The sequence below is a fragment of the Pteropus medius genome, unplaced genomic scaffold (genome assembly GCF_902729225.1).
Source record: "Pteropus medius unplaced genomic scaffold, Ma_sr-lr_union100, whole genome shotgun sequence".
Lineage (NCBI taxonomy): Eukaryota > Metazoa > Chordata > Mammalia > Chiroptera > Pteropodidae > Pteropus > Pteropus medius.
The window spans coordinates 11,263,083-11,280,768 of NW_024349798.1; the positions used below are offsets into that span (position 1 = coordinate 11,263,083).

The following is a 17,686-nucleotide window of genomic DNA, read 5'->3' on the forward strand; positions in this document are numbered from 1 at the left end:
GCGGGCGGAAATCAGACTGACCTTGGGGACTGTGGCAGAGACATAAGCAGGGTCAGGAGCACATTTAACAGTCAGAGGGACGCCGGCCTTGGTGCTGGGCAGGGTCTTGGGGGCCTGGCGCACTCGGACTGTGGACGGGCCCGAGGTCCCCAGCACCACCGGGAGGACGCTCAGGGCAGCAGCAACTTAGTGACCAGGACAGAAGCCTTAACAACCATCAAGCCACACACACAACTAGACACAGGTGCTGGGGTCCTACAACAGTGGCCTAAATAGAAACAAAGCTGTGTATCCAACAGAAACCAGATGAGAACTGAAGGAACGTGGGCGGCAGTCCCCAAAGAAATAAGACAAGGAATAAGGGACATTAGCTTCAAGGACAGAGACGGCATGCTGAATGAACACCAAGGCTACAGGCCCGTGAGAAATAAGGCAGGAGAGTCTTAAAAGAAGTAGGGCTGCAGGCCCCCCTCTCTGATGGAAACGGTGCCCCAGGCCAAGCGCGAGGGCCCGGGCTCGGGGGCCCTGGGGGTGGGGGCGGATTTGGGTGCAGGGCCACACCTGCCTAGCCCGGCTCCAGCCCCACAGCTCAGCTACTGCCCGGCCACTCACCTACACGGGCCCAGCCCCACCTGGGACAGGGGGAGGCCCGCCGTGCTGTCCAGGATGCCTGCTGGCTACAGGAGGCACAGGGTGAGCCAGAGAGCCATCCCCCCCAGAGCCCCCTGCCCTCTGTCCCATTCTCCGAGTGCACCCCTGACACTCCAATGCAGTCTACCCCCGGGCACTGGAACCTTCTCACAGAGGTGCCAACCCTCAGGTCCTCTCCTCCGGCTGGGCTCGCCCCTGAGACCCAGTAGTGCAACCTTGGGCTGCGGACACAGAGGGACAGGCTGAGGGCCTCGCAGAGATAAGGTGGACAGAAGGTCCTCGATGCCGGCAACAGGGACCGGGCCGTGTTTATCACCCATGGCTTTCCTGGCACTGCTAGAACCAAAGGGCTCGGGGCTCTTGGTGCTGTGTCCTCTGCCCCGGAGTGGGGGGCGGTGGAGGGGGGAGACAGCCACACTCCCCCCATCCCAGCTCTGCCACTTCCGTGGGGCCCAGCAAGGTCCCCCGGCAGCAGTGCTCAGCCGAGCAGAGGCTCTGGTTGGCAGACTGGCGGGTCAGGCCTCCTAGGGGCTGGACGGGCTGCCTGCTGTCCTGGGGCAGGGCCTCTGCCTTGGCTGTCCACCTGTGGGCACACGTCCTAGCACCAGGCTCCCTGGCGCCAGTAAGGGACCTGCTCTTGTACCCCAGACCCGTTCATCTACCTCCAGCCTGCTTACTCTTCACGCCACAGCCTTCTATAGCTCCCCATTGCCCACAGGCGTTCAAGGGCCTCAGACCCTCCTGACCCCCATCTCCCGGCCCACACCCACCTCAGGTCTGCCTGGCTGGGCCCTCCCCAGCCTCTCCCAACATCATGGTCAATACAGGTGGCTGCAGGGGGCTCATCACTGCCTCCTAGCCGGGGTGGGGAGGTGCCACCAGGTCCTAACAGGGTTTCTTTTGACTTCTTACCTCATTCTAATCTCTGTCCTTTCTTGCGCCAAGCTGGGGCCCAGCCCCAGCTGACTCCCTCCATGTACCCCTGTCATGAACCACAGAGGCCTGGAGGCAGAGGACACTGACAGCCTCACTTTCCCTTCCTGCTGGACCAAGCTCCGAGAAGGCGAGTTGGAGGCCCGCCCAAGCAGGCCAGGCTGAGCCTGGGGCCGCAGAGCTGGGGGAGGGGGGCAGAGGCCTGAGTAGGACCTGCCGCCAGCCCCTGGTCTCTGTCCCCTGCCAGGCCCGGGCTCAGGGAGGGGCTGGCTAGGGAGGCTGAGGCTGGACCTGTAGGACAAAGGCTGTGCCCACCCCCCCACCTCCAGGGGCACTGTTCCCCCCACGCTCACCTCACGCCCAGGCCACAGGGCTCAGAATACTACCAACTGCAGAAAGTGCTTATTAAACCCCACATCCAGGGGCCTAGCAACCCGGCACACCCGCCGTCCAAGAGCTTAAAGATTCCTGATACCCAGACTACCTGCAGGCCAGGTTTTCTGTGAGGGCCACTGCCAGTGTCTCCGCAAGGTGGAGACATGTGGGTAGCACCTGGCCTAAAGCCAGTCACTGAGCCGTTCATCCCAATCCTTGTGGACACCAGCCTTGGCGGGTGAGGGGGTGGTGCTCAGGACAGTTAAACTCTGGCCTCCACTAGGGTACTGGCCTGCAGTTCTGAAAATGGCCACTAGATGGCAGGGCTGCCCAGGCAGGGAGACCAGCGGCGGGCGGCCAGCTGGCAACACTGCCAACGCTGACGCAGACCGACTGCCTGTCTGTGCTGTGTGGGCAGAGGGAGGGGTGCTGAGAACCCCACTAGCCACCCTGTAAAATACATCTGCTCCCCACTCACAGAAGAGGAAGCAGATCACTCCGCCAGATGAGGGCAGAACAGGCATGGAACCAGTTCCACCCGTTTCTAGCTCCCTGGGCTGCTGGGAGGCAGGAGGAGAGGCTGGGTTGTATAATAATAGCAGCTAATACTTAGTGGGTGCTTTGTGTCAGGCACCATCCTGAGCGATCTACAAATTAACATGCTAATCCTTGCAATATTAATCCCATGGGAAGTAGGGCAGGTGCAATCATCACTCCCCATGTTACAGGTGAGGAAACCAGGCACAGAGAGGCGAAGCAAGCTGCCAGCTCGGAGGAGGCTAGGCTGGCATTCAAACGCAGGCAGTCCAGCTGCTGCCTCTCGGTTATAGGAAGGGCTGGATGTTGGGGTGTCAGGGCTGCTGACAGGAGACTCCCCACAAGAGGAGAGCGTGCCAGAAATCACACCATTAAAGCCCTGGTCATCCAGGCCCAGGGGGTCCTACCCACAGTTAAGCCCTGGTCACCACTAGGGTACTGGCCTGCAGTTCTGATAATGGCCACTAGATGGCAGGGCTGCCCAGGCAGCAATGGGCCCCCTGGCCAGAGTAAAACAGGGAGGGAGGTCACAGCATCTTCCCAAGGGGCAGGCAGCCCCAACCGAGCCACCCACCTCCAGCTCCTGGAGAAGCAGGGTGTCCCGGGCCTGCTGTGGTTGCGGAGGGTCAGGTTCAGGTGCAGGCTGTGGTCCGGGTCCGGAGCAAGGCCTGGCTGGCAGTCTTGACCCAGGGTGCGCTCCTTGAGGACGGAGAGGACCTGGGACGAGAGAGTGTCACGTCAGGGGTCAGGGAGGCACAGAGAGAGTGTGGGACGAGAGAGTGTCACGTCAGGGGTCAGGGAGGCACAGGCGCACAGCTTCCTCTCCCCACCATGCCCTGATCCAGGCTACTGGGACTGTCGTGATAGCCCATTGGGTCTCCCGGCCTCCACTCCTGCCCCGGCCCACAGCCCCTCCTCCGCTTGGCAGCCAGGATGGTCTTTAACAAAATGCAAACCAGACATTATTCCCCTGGTCAAAGCCCGCTGCTTTCCCACGCACTTAAAGGAGGAACTGGTCTTGGCACAGCCTGTGGGTCTGAGTTATCCTCCTAACCTCCTCTCCTCACACCCTCTAAGGGACCCCCTATGTTCTTCACACACCCTAAGCACACTCCTACCTCAGGGCCTTTGCACTGGCTGCTGCTTCTGCAGAGCTTGCACTTGTCAGCAAGGCCCCCACCCACTCTTCCCCAGCCCAGTGGCCAGTCCTCAAACATGCCAAACTCATTCCTGCCCCAGGCCCTTGGCACGTGTTGTTCTGTCTGGAATGCCCTTCCACCAGATTTTCAAATGGCTGACACTTGGCTTGTCATCTGGGGCTAGCTCGAATGTCACTGCCTTAGCGGGGCCTTCCCTGGCCACATAAATAACTCCCAGTCACACCCACCGATATCACCCGTTTTATTTTCTCTATAGTAAGTCTCACCATCTGGTATGTTTTATTTACTTATGTGATATTTTGTGGGTACGCTTCCTCACTAGACTGTACACTTGATGAGAGGAAGGACTCATCAGCCCTGTTCTAAGCAATAGCCCCAGCTTCTAGAATGGCGCCTGGCCTAGTACCTAGTAGATGCTCAATAAATGATGGAGAAGGAAGGCAGGAGGAAAGGAAGGGAGAGAGCTGGAGAGAGGGAAGAGAGAGGGGCTGCCCAGGCCCTGGCTGTTCTCACGCACCTGGGGGAAGGTCTGTTCCTGCTTGATGAAGGTCTGTTCACCTTGGCAGCCAGCAGCCTGGTGCTGATGTGGGAATGACATTCCCCCACCGCCCAGACGAGCGAGCTCTTAGCCTCGCCCTTGGAGCACAGTAGCTGGGCCAGAAGAAAGGCCAGCGAGAGATCTCCTCATTCAGTCTCTGATGGAACATTCAGGAAGATGCTGCTCTGGGCTATAGGTTCTGCCACTCAGAGCCCCAGGACTGAGAGACCCGTCACCTCCTGGACTGGATGAACTCTGATGAAATAAGGGTCCCCGGGCTCAGTTTAGGTCACTGGGAGTGGCCATAATAACAATCTCCCTATGTCCTTCATGCTATAGCACCGACTTGAATGAAGATAGCTACCGGCCTGGGAGCCGGCTGGTAAGGACTCTAGTTGTACTGCCATGTAGACAGCAGGGGGCAGCCTAGCGCAGGGGACGAGGCACAGGCATTGCTGCAAACAGACCAGACTTCCGGCTAGTTCCTTAACCGCTTGAGCCTCCACTCTCTCACCTGATAAATTGGGAAAGTGATACCTACTTTATTAATGTGTTGACATGTGAAACTGTATGAAATAATGTGCTAAGTAACCTCCAGGATGGCTGAAGAGCTGAACCACACAGTCCCCTTGCTAAAAATACAGAGCTGAAAAACAGAACCTCTGTGAACCGAGTTGAGAACTGGCATGTTTTAGATCTCCCCAGAAGCATTGTTACCTTACCGATACCCCCGTCAAAAATGTTCAACCCGAATCTCATCTCAAGCAAACAATCTGACAAATCCGAGTGGAGGATGCTTTGCAAAACAACTTCCTGGACACTTCAAAATTGTCGATGCAGAAATCTTTAAGATGGCTTATGACAATGAAATGTTTAGGGGGGAAGTACATCAATATCTGTAAGTTACTTTGAAATGCATCAAAAATTCAGATGGATGGAGGGCCAGGTGATAAAGCAAGTGGAGGGAAATATAAATGAGAAAATCTAGGTGGTGGGTATGGGGTGTTCACAATAAAATAGTTTTAATAAAGTTTTATTAGAATATAGCCACGCCCATTTATCTACATATTATCTGTGGTCGCTTTTTTGTTGCAAGGGCAGAGTTGAGTAGTTGCAACAGAGACCGTATTGAGTGAAAAGGGTAAAATATTTTCTATCAGGCCCTTTACAGTAAAAGTTTGCAGACCGCTTTTCTGGATTAATGAACTGAAGAGACATGTGAGTGAGTGCCCTGCGTGAGCCAGGACTGCCTCACCCAGCCTGCCATGGTCCCGGCAGTGGGATCAGATGACACAGCCTTCGAGCTGAGCCAGCACCACCTCCCAGGTGTCCCATCTACCTTCCCATGGCCCAAGGGCTCTGCATGTCGTCCTGCCCTTGTCCATGAATCCCACTCCTACCTGGCCTCATGGACGATGGCAGGATGACATGCATCCTAGATGTAAAACAAACAAAACGGCTTGAAATAACATTAGTGGGACAACAGGGGCATTTTATCATGGAAGGTATAATAATAGTATTACATCACGTTCCTGAATTTTATACTTATATTGTGTCATATAAGAAAATATCCTTCTTATAGGAAACACTCTCCGAAGGGTTTACGATAGAGGTAAGATGTCTGCAGAAACATCTCTGTATCAATACTCAATGGTACAGAAAAAAGTGTGTGTGTGTGTGTGTGTGTGTGTGTGTGTGTGTGAGAATATACGAATGTGTATAACACATATAAGTTTAACAGAAAAATGTCACAAGATATTAACGATTGGTGAATGTTCACTGTCTTACAATAACTTTTCTATAGGTTGGAAGTTATTTAAAATCAAATAAAGACTGGGGAAACACTGAGAGGTCCCCTGAATGAGTGTACAGGTGCAGTGAGGCTTGGGGAGCGGGGAAGTCACGAGTGAACAAGCTGGTGCAGGGCCTGGCACACAGTAGGTGCTCTATAAACAGAGGCTGCCTGGGCCAGAGCGGGCGTTTGACAAAACTGGGGGGCGGGAGGGATAATGAAGTGACCAGTCGGCAAGTGTCATCACTCACTCATGCAGTCATTCATTCATCCATTTGCTCGGTATCCTTCACTGAGCATTCCCGATGTGCTAGGCTCTGGGCCAGGGGCGGGGCTCGCCCTCCAGGAGCAGACAGAGAATCAGACCAGCAACACAGAGGGAGGGGGCAGCCCAGCCTGGGCCTTGCGGGCCCTCCCGTCTACTGCCAGGACCCCCAGATGCCATGCAGAGGGGAAACACGTGACTGAGGGATGTCCTAGGGGTTCCAGAGGCCAGGTAGGAATGGGATTCATGGACAAGGGCAGGACGACATGCAGAGACCCTGGGCCATGAGAAGGTAGATGGGACACCTGGGAGATGGTGCTGGCTCAGCTCCAAGGCTGTGTCATCTGATCCCACTGCCGGGACCATGGAAGGCTGGGTGAGGTAGCGCCAGGCGCCAGTCACTGGGCAGGCAGGCTTCCCCTGGCTCCTGAAGTCTCATGGGCCTGGCTGGGGGCCACGGGGGCTGGCCCAGGAACGAAAACCTGGGCATGTTTGGGAAAGCTGGAGCCAGGAGTTTCCGAGGGTGGCCTGCAAGGGCTTGCTGGAGGCCCGCAGACAGATGTGGACGTGGTAACACTCCCCAGTGGGGCCCGGCCTCGGCCAGGGCATCTGGAACCAGTTAAGGGGCTCACGGCGGCCAGGGCACAGTTACCTTGGCTGAGACTGAGGCTCCGCTGGGGTGGCAGCCTAGGAGGGCGGGGAGGCTGTGCCGACCTGAGAGCTGCAGCCCTTTGCTGGAAGAAAGGAAAGAGAGTGTGAGGCGCCTGGCAGGAAGACACCCCGTCTGGGGCTGGGTTGCAACCAAGCCGACCACCCCGACAGAGGACCAGAGGTCCACAAATACATCAGCAGCCCGAGGAAGGGCCATGCCTGTGCCCACGGCCCGAAGGCCGTGCAGTGTAGTGGTTAGGGACGGAGTCTGGCACCGGGCAACCTGCGTTTGGATCCCAGCTCGGCCTCTGCCCAATTCTGGCATGTTGGGCAAGGTCCCCTGCTGCCCTCTCCGAGCCTCAGTTTCTCCTTCAGTGTAGAGGCTACAGCGGTCCTGGGCGGCGTGTCTCCCGTGGGCCGCTCCTGGCAGCCCTGTCCACACAGCACCCTCCCTGCCTCTCCAGGCTAGGATGCTAGTGCTGCCACGTCATAGTGCCCAGGTGCCCCTCTATAGCAGGGTGTGTCAAGCTCAGCATGGCTGACACCTGGCCACGTAATTCATTGTGGGCTGATCTGTGCGCTGGAGAGATGAAGCAGCATCTCTGGACCCTGCCCACCAGAAGCCAGCAGCAACCCCTCCCCGGCTGAAACTACCAGAAGCCTCCCCAGCCACTGCCGAATGTCCCTGGGTGGGCAAACTCAGCCCCGGGGAGAAACACTGGTCTACGCTGTTAATAGGTGGCTTACTCATCCCCCTCAATGACTCACTGAGTGCCAGAGCCTGGCTGGTGGCCTGCTCACCTTCATACACATGTAAGACCACTGGGTACTATGCCAGGCACCCAGTAGGGCCACAGACTGAAGAGCTGTAATAGTTATTAGCATGTACTTGAGGGCCTGGGATGCCTTGGTTTGGGGGACCAAGTATTCCTCATTCACATCCTGATCCCAAAGATTAGTTCTTTTATTAGCTGTGTGACCTTGGCAAGTCACTGTGCCTCTCTGAGCCTCTTTCCACATCTATGCAGTAGGACTGTGGGGAGGATTCAGGGAGGCACTGGGGGGGCACACAGTAGGTATGCAGCTGATGGCTCCCTCACCCATTCCTGGCCCCCTTGGGGTCCCCAGAGCCACAGAGAACCCCTCACCAGAGCACCGGGTTCTGGCCATGGGTGTCAAGGACCAGGCTGGCTCAAATGTCACAGGTCAGCTACAGGGAGGCACTCATCTCTTCCTCCGCCCAGAGCGCCCGGGACATCAGCTGGGGAGACAACAGGAAGGAAGCAGGCTGTGAGGTGTGTTGTGGGGGCCTGGGACCCTCATAGGCCAGACCACACTCTGCAGCCCCAGGTTGCCCTGGTCCCCTGGCCTGGCGTGGCAGTTGCCCAGTAGGCTCAGACCCTCCTAACACCCCCTGCTCAGAGGTAAAGTACAGTGACATAGACCCTCTGCATGAGGGGTGACATCCTGGCCCCCTGGGCCTCTGGGAACTGTCCCTCCATCCATGGTGGAGGAACCACTGGATAATCTGAAACGAGTCTGTGAAGGAGGCTTGGATGCCTGGCTCCAAAGGGGCTCTGTGACTTGTGAATGCGTGGGAGGGCCCAGCACCATCCTAGGTGCGTTACTGGTATTAACTCACTTGTATTATTAGTGTAATTATTATCCCCATTTCACAGACCAGGAGACTAAGGGCAGAAAAGGGTAAAGGAGTCACACGGCCAGCAAGCGGCAGAGGTGGGATCTGACATCCAGAGACGGGATTCATCAGAACTGTGCCACCGTGCCTCTCCCTGGGCTGCGAGGAGGAGGAAACGAATCACCACAGAAAAAACCCTTAGAGCAGTGCCAAGCACACAGCAGCACCTCCGCAGATGGAGGTGGGGCCTTGAGTCTGATTAAGGGGTGGAAGGGCAGAAAGGACCCGGGACCAGGAGCCGGAGCACAGGCTCCAAGAGGCCAGTCCACACAGCCTCGCAGCTGGGGTGTAGAGGATGCTCAACAGATGCTGGGTACAACTATTATTATTAAAAAGCCTTTACAAACTCTGCAGTGCTGGAGAGACACGAAGCAAGAACACGCCCAGAGCGGGTCCCCTGTGCACCGGAAACCAGATGAGAGCTGAGGGGACTGGCAGGCGGAGGGCAGGAGCCTGCGGCTGGTATCCACCAGCAGCTCCAGAATGACATTCAGTGCCAGGCCACCGAGACTGCCACGTCCACGCCGACCCCACTGTCCCCGCCTTGCAAGGCCACACTGGCCTGGGTCTGGGCCTCTAGAGGCAGAGAACGGCATGGACCACTGGAGATTCAGGCTCACCTTCCTTCCCAGCTCGGGGACGCTCCTGAGACTGCACAGGGGCTACACCCTCAGGATGCCAGCGGGGTCGACCCTGGGGAGCGGGGCAAGCCTTTCGTGTCTCTGAGCCCTTGTGACATCCTGTCATGAGGTGTCCCTAGAGCTTGGCCTGGCCATCTCCTTCTCTCTTTGGGATTGCTGCTCAAATGATACCTCCTCCGAGTAGCCTCCCCTGATTGCCCACCTAAAATACATGCCAACCCTTCCCGCTCCCTCCCCGGCCAGGTCAGTCCCACGGGGCAGGGCCTTGAGTCTGTTTTATTCCCTGCTATGTCCCCAGTGCTTAGCATAGCCCCTGACACACACAGTAAATGTCCAGTACTCACTGAAGGAATGAACGAACGAATGAATGCTTCTTTCTGGGTTTGATCAAATATCAAATCAATAGCAATTTATATCGACCTGCAGCTCACCCAGCCCAGGCTAGAAGGTCCCTACCACCTCTTACCTGTCTCGGGCACCTCTTCCAGTTTCTGTCTCTGAGCTGGACCACGCCCCATCTCTGTGGGCAGGTGGAAACCGTCCTGAAGAAGGAGGCTCCAGGATCTGGAACCCCACAGTCAGGAGTATGTTCTTAATAGTGTCTGACTAACACTCCTCCATGTACAGTTAGAAACGGTTCCCTGAGTAAACGGATGGAGCTCAGCCTATGTCAGCGGCCGGGTTCCCGGGGGCGGCTCAGTGTTCCAGCCCAAGCGCCATGTGGCCCAGCCCCGTCACCTGCCTTCGGGGCCATCAGGGCAGGTGGCACTCCCAGGCAGACGCGCACAAACCTGGCAGCTGAGCTTCAATTTCCTCATCCATAAAGTAGGCACAGCCCGCCCACCTCGAAAGACATCACCAAGATTAACTAGGAAAACACACTGAGAACGTCTGCCCCGGGACACAGGTCGCAGAAGACGTTCGTTTATGCGACATTCCACCACGCGCACCTACTATGTGTGAGGCACGAGGCGGGAGGGGAAACCTGTCGAGAGTACAGTCCCCATGCCTAGGAAGGTTCTCGATTGTCGGGGACACTGAGAATGTTAATGCCAGACAGAAAACACCTCCTGAAGGGTTAGGAGGGCCAAGTATGGATGGCAGCAGTGGCCACGGAAGGTCACCGTGGCTGAAAGCCACCACACCAGGCCTCCTGGTGACGGGGAACTCGGGTGGTGTGGACAAGGCCATCCCTGGAATGACCGTCCCATCACTTACCCACCAGGCCCTCAGAGCAGTCCATGAGGTCAGCTCGCACTGACACAGACCCCAATCTGCTCTGGGTCCCCATGGACCCTGCAGGAGGCTGAGGGCCAAGGATGGAGAAGTCTGTAGCCAGGAGAAGACCACACGGGACTGGGGTCCACCAGGGACCTTGATCTCCACAATCGACATGGGCCACACGGTGGCTCTGGAGTCACAACGCCTCGGTCGAAGACCTGACTTCTTCATTAATTAGCTGTGTGACTTGGGCCAAGTGACTCAACCTCTCTGAGCTTCCCTTCCTCCCCTACAGAACGAGGACAGCATTACTGACTCTACCTCACACGTTCGTGCAGTCCCTCAACAGACGATCCTTTGAACACCTGCTATATGCCACTCCACAAAATGGACAGAAATCGCCTGTCCTTGTGGAGTGTATGTTCTAGCAGGGAGTGGGTGGAGGACAGGCAATGCAAAACGAAGATACTTAACGCACAGCACGTTAGGACGACAAAGTCGGGAAGAGGGGTGGGGAGGGCCAGAGGGAGTGTGGGCGCAAACGCATGGGTCGGGGGTTAGGCCTCGCTGAGGTGACATTTGGAAAATACTCAAAGGAGGTGAGGGAGTGAGCCAAGCAGCTGAGCACGCTAGGCAGAGGGAGAGCCTGTGCAAAGGCCCTGAGGCCACATACCCAAAGATTTCGACTATGTGCCGCTCGGGAAAAACACGAAACCAGACAGTGCGAAGCTCAGCGGCGGCGGGGGACACAGGGGAGGGCGGGAGGAGCAGGTGGAGCGTGGGGGGTGTTTAGGGCGGTGAGCCATTGTGTGTGATATAGTGAAGGTGGACACGTGACGTCATGCAGTTGGCAAAACCCGTAGACATGTACAACACGCAGTGAACCCTAATGCGAAACTTTGGACTTTAGTTGATAATAATACATTGACATTGGTTCACTACATGTTTTTTTTAAGTGTGCCTGGGACCCCCTGACCAATTGACTCAGCGTTGCTGGGCTGGGGGCCGGGGATGCTCTAACCCCCCCAGGGGATTCTGCATGTGGCCGGGGCTGAGAACTTCTGGGCTACACCCCCATTTTCTCCACCTGGCCTCTGCGGGCCCGAGGGCTCCTGAGGAGCATGCATTCTGAATGGGGGCACTGTTACCCCAAGTGCAAAACTTGGCTGGGGGGGTAAAAAAAAACTTCCTCTTTTTATGTATGCACACGGCACATAAAGTAAAGTATATCTGTAGAATTAAAACTTCATAAAGGGGGTGATTAGGAAAAAAATCTCTAAAAGGCTCCTTTAGAGGGGCAATAGTGAAGATTAGGTTGAAACACGAGCAGAGATACCTTGGGGCGTCTCAGGAGAGGGGGACAGGGGTTGAGGAGGCTGAGCTTCTGCCCCTCCCTCGGCCCCCATTCGACCCCAGAGATAATGCAAACAAAGAATTCAGCTGCTTCAGAAAATAACAATAAAGTCTGCACCCATTAAGTGACCCATCAGCCAAGCTTCCAGTGGGGCCCCGCCTCTCCCGGATGGGTCTAGGGTAGGATGTGCTTGGTGACCTTGGGCAAGTCATGTCACCTCTTGACGTCTCAGATTCTCATCTGCAGAATGGTGTGACAGCGGCATCACGAAGGGTCCATGAGGTGATCGTGTAAAGGCTCAGAGCAGAGCCCAGCCCAGGACAAACACTCAACAGACATCAGCTCCAGCTATGACTGAGCACGGTGACGGCAGGGCCTCGAGTCCCAGATACCAGCGGCCCTCAGATGCGCCCCGATTTTATGGACCATCTTGAAAGTGAACAGCTGCTAATGAAACAATGAACCTGTGTCTGTTTGAAGACACATCCTGATCTCAGATGTGTCAACACGTAGAAAAACATACATACATCTTAGAATGATCAGTTTCCTTGATTCAGAGCCCTTCTCAGGCTCAGTTTCAAAACCCACCAGCACAGGGCTGAGCGCGTAACAGGCATTTAGAACTTGCTATTAAATTCCGGGCCTCATCACTGTTGGGTTACCCGTCTACACCTCCACCTCCCCGGCCCACTGCTTAATTTCTGTGTACACAGCACACAACGCTAGCTCAGCGAAGCAATAAACATATGGACGCTTTCTAAGCACCGGGCCCTGGGGAGCCAAGTACAGCATCCCCACCTGGTCCTTTCTCCACCCCTTTATTTCCTTGTAGAGTGACAGCCTTTCAATGTTTCTGCCCTACACTGGGGTCAATAAAGGATCATATGGGCTTCTCCCAAACACAAATACAGCACCGGGTTTAGCAGACAATTCTGTTTCTCTCCATTTTCGAGAGTGAAATGTGATCCTTTCATCCCCCAAGGAGCTTAAACCCCTTCTCGCCTAGACAATCACTTCCAAATGATGGATCTGGAAACCTCCTTGCCATCTGTTCTTGATTCTGGAGGGGCTGCCTGGCTAAGCCCGCCGTGCTGGTATGGCCGCCCATCGCCCCCCTCCCCGGGGCCTCCGTCTCCCCTCCTTCCGCCTCATCTCCCAGCAAGCTGGCGGCCTGAAGACAACACCTGGCAGGCAATTCAAGGTCATCCCGAAGGGACCATCGTCCATACCTGCAACTCTGGAGGAAATGTAGGTCCGTGGGGATGTCCGAGCGGGAAGACCACCACCACGTGGGAGTGAGAGCCGCTCAGCTGGACCAAGGCCTGTTGGGAGTGGGAGTTGGAGAAGGCGGGCAGAGGGAGCAGGGGAGTGAGATGTAAGAGCCCAGGAGGTGGCAGGCTAGGCACCCGAGAAGGGACAGCTCGTCCCAGACTTTGCCCCAAAGCCCAGGCCCAGTAGCAGATGCCAGAAACCACCATCCTCCCTTGGCGTTTCTCAGCCCTAAATCTTACTCAGGCCGCCTTACTAGGAAGCTTATGCAGGGATGTCCTAGACGTGGGGCTGGGAGGACAGCTCTGGGGCTCCAGGCCCCCTGCTTCCCCTGACCGCGCCTCCCATGCCCATGTCGGCCCTCTGTTTGACTCTGACCTCGAACCAGGCACTGCGCTTCTGGCTTTATAATTATCACTTCATCTAGTCCACTGTTCTTGGAGGCTGGGGTTACTATCCCCATTTCACAGCTAGAAAAACTGAAGCTCAGGGGGCGCTGGGTAATTTACCCAAGGTCGCCCGTCTACACCTAGTCAGCAGTGGAGCTAGGTTTTGAAATTGAAAGCTCCTTGGAGATGAGGACGGAAACACAGTCACATGTGCATCCCCAGTACCTAGCCAAGAGCCTGGCACACAGCGGAGACACAATCTGTATACGGCGATGAACGAACAAATATACTTATATTCACCAGACAGCAATTTCTTTTCTTCCTGGACACACAGCTAAAACTGCATTTCCCAGCCTCCCCTGTAGCTGGGTGGGGTCACGTGATGTGCTCTGGCCAATGGAATCTGGGCAGGAGTGACATGGCCTACTTATGGGCCTGGCCCATGAAAACCTCCTGCAAAATTCTCACCCTCTTCCCTCATCCACCAGCCAGCCGGCGGGGTAGAGCCACAAGGTGGAGGGAGCCTGGGTCACTAAGTGACTGGAGCAGAGCCCCACTGAACTGTGATATGACTGGGGAGTAAACTCTCATGGTAAAGCTAACATATTACGACAGTCAGAGCATCCCAATTAATCACACGCACACTGTCAAAATAAGGGCTATGCTATTGACTTTCCAGGGCTACTCTGTCACCTCCTCGGCCACCCCATATGGGACACCTACACTCTCACATTAAAAGCCCTCCTCCCTCAGCACGAGGGCAGAGCTCAGCCTCCCCACCGGGGATGTGACAGTGTGGCTGATGGGAGTAGCTCTTGCGTCCGTGCTGCAGTTGAATGCTCCCTGAAGACTCCATCTGAAGACAATGTCCCTGTCCAAACTCAAGGCCTGGGGGAACCTCAACTGGGAAGAGACAGACAGCTTCCTTTACTTTCACCAACAGCTGAGCTCTGCTTGGACACCACAGACCAGTATTTTCCTAACCTGGGGACGAGAACCCAGTAGAAGTGAGCCACGTCCAAGGCCACGCTATGCCAGGCTTGCCCGTGCCGAGATCTGTCGTGGCACATCCCTCTAAGTGTAGCACAATTTTCTGGTTGCCTTTCAAAGCGGCCTCGATCTCCTGTTCTTAGCCTGGATGGCCAGAACCAGAGGCACGGAGAGAGATTGCCTGCCACCTCTTAAGCACCTGCGGAGGCCACCCCTGGAACCCAGCAGTCAACAGAAAGTGTTCCCAAGATTGAAAGATTACAGTACAGTCTACACTGCTCCATGCACAGGACAGAAAGTGGGAATGGATGCACGTGGGGTCTTTCGAACAGGGATGGTCAACTCCAGCGCCCACAAGTCGGGTTAGTGGGGTGGGCTTGAGGGGGCAAACTTGAGGGCCTGTGTCTCATTCAAAGGGAGTGCCCCGGCGTTAATCTCTTCACTGCTGATTCCTAACACTCAGCACAGGTCCTGGCACGTAGTAGGTGCTCGATAAATATTTGAAAGACTGAAGAAGCACTAGTTGTAGTCTGAAAACCCAAGCCAAAGCCACGCTGGGTAGAATGTTTAATTCATAGTGTGGCAGGCAGAGCAGCCACCCTCCCAAAGATGTCCCCGTCCTAATTCCTAGAACCTGCGCATATGCGATCTGACAGGGCAAAGGGGAGTTTGCAGTTAAGGATCTTGAGAAAGAGAGATTATTCTGGATTATCCAGTGGGCCCAAGGTAACCACAAGCGTTCTTAGAAGAGGGATGCCAGGACATCAGAGTCAGAGAGACAGTGGAGGATGCCACTCTGCTGGCTTTGAAGATGGAGAAAGGACCATGACCCCAAAATGTGGGCGTCTTCTAGAAGATAGAAAAGGCAAAGACACGAATTCTCCCTTGGATCCTCTAGAAGAAACATAATCCTGGTAACACCTTGTCTGTCACCAAGTGGAACACATTTCGGACTTCTGATCTCCAGAAGTGTTTTCTAAGCCCCTAAGTCTGTGGTAATTTGCTATGGCAGCAATAGGGAACTAACACACAGTTACTCAGTCATTTATTTACTCAGCCACTACTTAGCGTCTGCCGCAGGGCACACGAACGGTAGCAGGCTGCCATCTTCCCGTGCCTGTGTCGACTGAGAATTCGGTGTCTTGCCACTGAGTCTTTGTTGGCCCACGTCTCTGAGTAAGTACGTGGCTTTACTTTAAAACCAAGAGGGAGGAGGAATAAGGGTCCAAGAAGAGAGACAATGTGTAAACAAAAACGGGGTTTTAAAAAAGGACAGCCGGCCAAATTAAACCCAAATTAAAGGGTCCCCATCTACTTGGTTCTAACCTCCCCAGTGGGTTTTTAGGCCCAGTGTGTCAGAGATTCTGATTTTTTAAAATTAGAAGCCAAAATCTGGGTTTTATCCCAAATCTTCTGGTTGTAAATGTTGACAATTAATTAAAAAAAAAAAAAGTTAAATGCGAAGCCGGCCAAACAAAACACACCTGCTGGTGGGATTCAGCCCAAGGCACCATTCTGAAACGTCCGGTTTAAGAAACGGCAAGCACCTCTGGGAAACACATCTGCAGGTGTTTTAGGTTGTCATCCTGCCTTTAGGTTCCCCTTGTGGGCTCCAAGGACTTCAGCGACCAGCCCTCTGGGAGCCGTTCACAGCCGCCTTTAACTGGGGGAGGGAAGAGCCACAGAAGGATGGGTCCCGGAATTCAGCAGCTGGCCTGGCTTCTCCCTCTTTCCGACAGATGTGCGTACATCCTGCGAGGGAGAAATCACCGCTCTCTTCCTTTCCCAGGGCCCAGCACACGGTAGGTGCTCAATAAATGCTTTCTGGAGAAAGGGGTTATCTCCGGGGGCCTCGCCTCCTGGAGGGGTCGAGGAGGAGACTTGGGTGAGGGCCTAGCAGGCCTGTTTTAAGGGAGATTATGTTACATTTTGATTCTCACAACCACTGCAAAAAGATGAGTACTGCTGTCTCTATCTTATAGACCCAGAAACTGAAGCCCACAGACATGAAATAATTTTCTAAGGACACATAGAAGAAAAAGACTTTAGCTGCTAGGAAGACTGATGTCAAGACCCCCTAAGTCAGGGGTCAGGAAACCATGGCCCGCGGGCCAAACCTGGCCTGTTTTGGTAAATAAAGTTGTCTTAGGCAATGCCTGCTGCTGTAACAAAAATACCACAGCCGGGCGGCTCAAACAGCAGAGATCCCCCCCAGGGCTCTGGGGGTTGGAAGTCTGAGACCAGGGCACCGGCCCAGCTGGGTTCTGGCGAGGACTCTCGCCCTGGTTGCTTGCAGCCAGCCTCGCTGTGTCCTCACACGGTGGAGGGAGAAAGGGTCGGCCCTCTTCCTTCTCTTGTAAGGAGGCTCGTCTCATCATGGGGCTCCATCCTCATGACCTAATCACCCCCCAGAGGCCCTCACCTCTCAACACTGCCCCACTGGGGCCTCAGTGTGTGCATCTGGACTGGGGGTGGGGGGGACACAGCGAAAGTTTCATGGGAACAGTCACATCCGTTTAGTTATGGAGTTTCTGTGATATTTTTATGCTACAACAGCAGAGATGAGTTCTTACAACAGAGACTGTAGGGCCAGCTATCTGGGTCTTCGCAGAAAGCGTGCAGACCCCTGTCTGCGTGGCACTGAGGCGACAGCTATTCATTAAGCACTGACCATGCGCCAGGCCTTGTGGAGCTCTGCCGGTGGGTGAGAAGTCAGGATGTAACTCTCAGTGTCACAGGACACCTTAAAGGTGCGAGTCAGCCGGGCAAGCAAAATGGAAAGGTGTTCTAGGTGTGTGTGGCAGGGGAGGAGGGGGGGACAGAGCAAAGGTCTGGAGGCCAGATACCTGCACGGCTAGACCCAGAGGCTCCCTATGCCACACTGGCCTTCGCACCCCCACAGGGTGGCACAGGAGGTGTCCCTCCACTGCAAGCCTGCCACAGAGGGCACTCCTGTGCCTTCAGGTGTGTGCTGCTCCACCGGGGCTCGCGGAGGCTTGCATTGTGCAGCTGAGCATGGTAATCCACCTGCCTCTTGGGCATCTGCGGCACAAACTGGAGAAGATCCACATTCAGGATCTCATCAGACCTAGAATATTCCATGAGCTCTCATCTACAGCCAGAGGTTGGCCTGAGCTGGCTATCAGGAACTGCCTAGCCACCCCAAAAAGAAACCCTGCATCCATCAGCAGTCACTTGTCATTGCCTCCCTCCCACTCAGC

At 55.3% G+C, this 17,686-nt stretch overlaps 1 protein-coding gene across 1 annotated transcript in view; it reads right to left on the bottom strand.

Annotated features, from left to right (window-relative positions):
* The window catches only part of LOC120620512 (uncharacterized), a 10,723-nt gene extending 6,469 nt beyond the window's left edge, over window positions 1-4,254 (bottom strand). Inside the window, exons 1-3 of the mRNA XM_039885580.1 lie at window positions 4,174-4,254; window positions 3,311-3,434; window positions 3,071-3,213 (exon numbers count right to left, since the gene is read on the bottom strand). Of these exons, the coding sequence (XP_039741514.1) occupies window positions 3,071-3,213; window positions 3,311-3,434; window positions 4,174-4,254 (348 nt within the window). The remainder of the gene's footprint in view (window positions 1-3,070; window positions 3,214-3,310; window positions 3,435-4,173) is intronic.
* Between the last annotated feature and the right edge of the window lie 13,432 nt (window positions 4,255-17,686).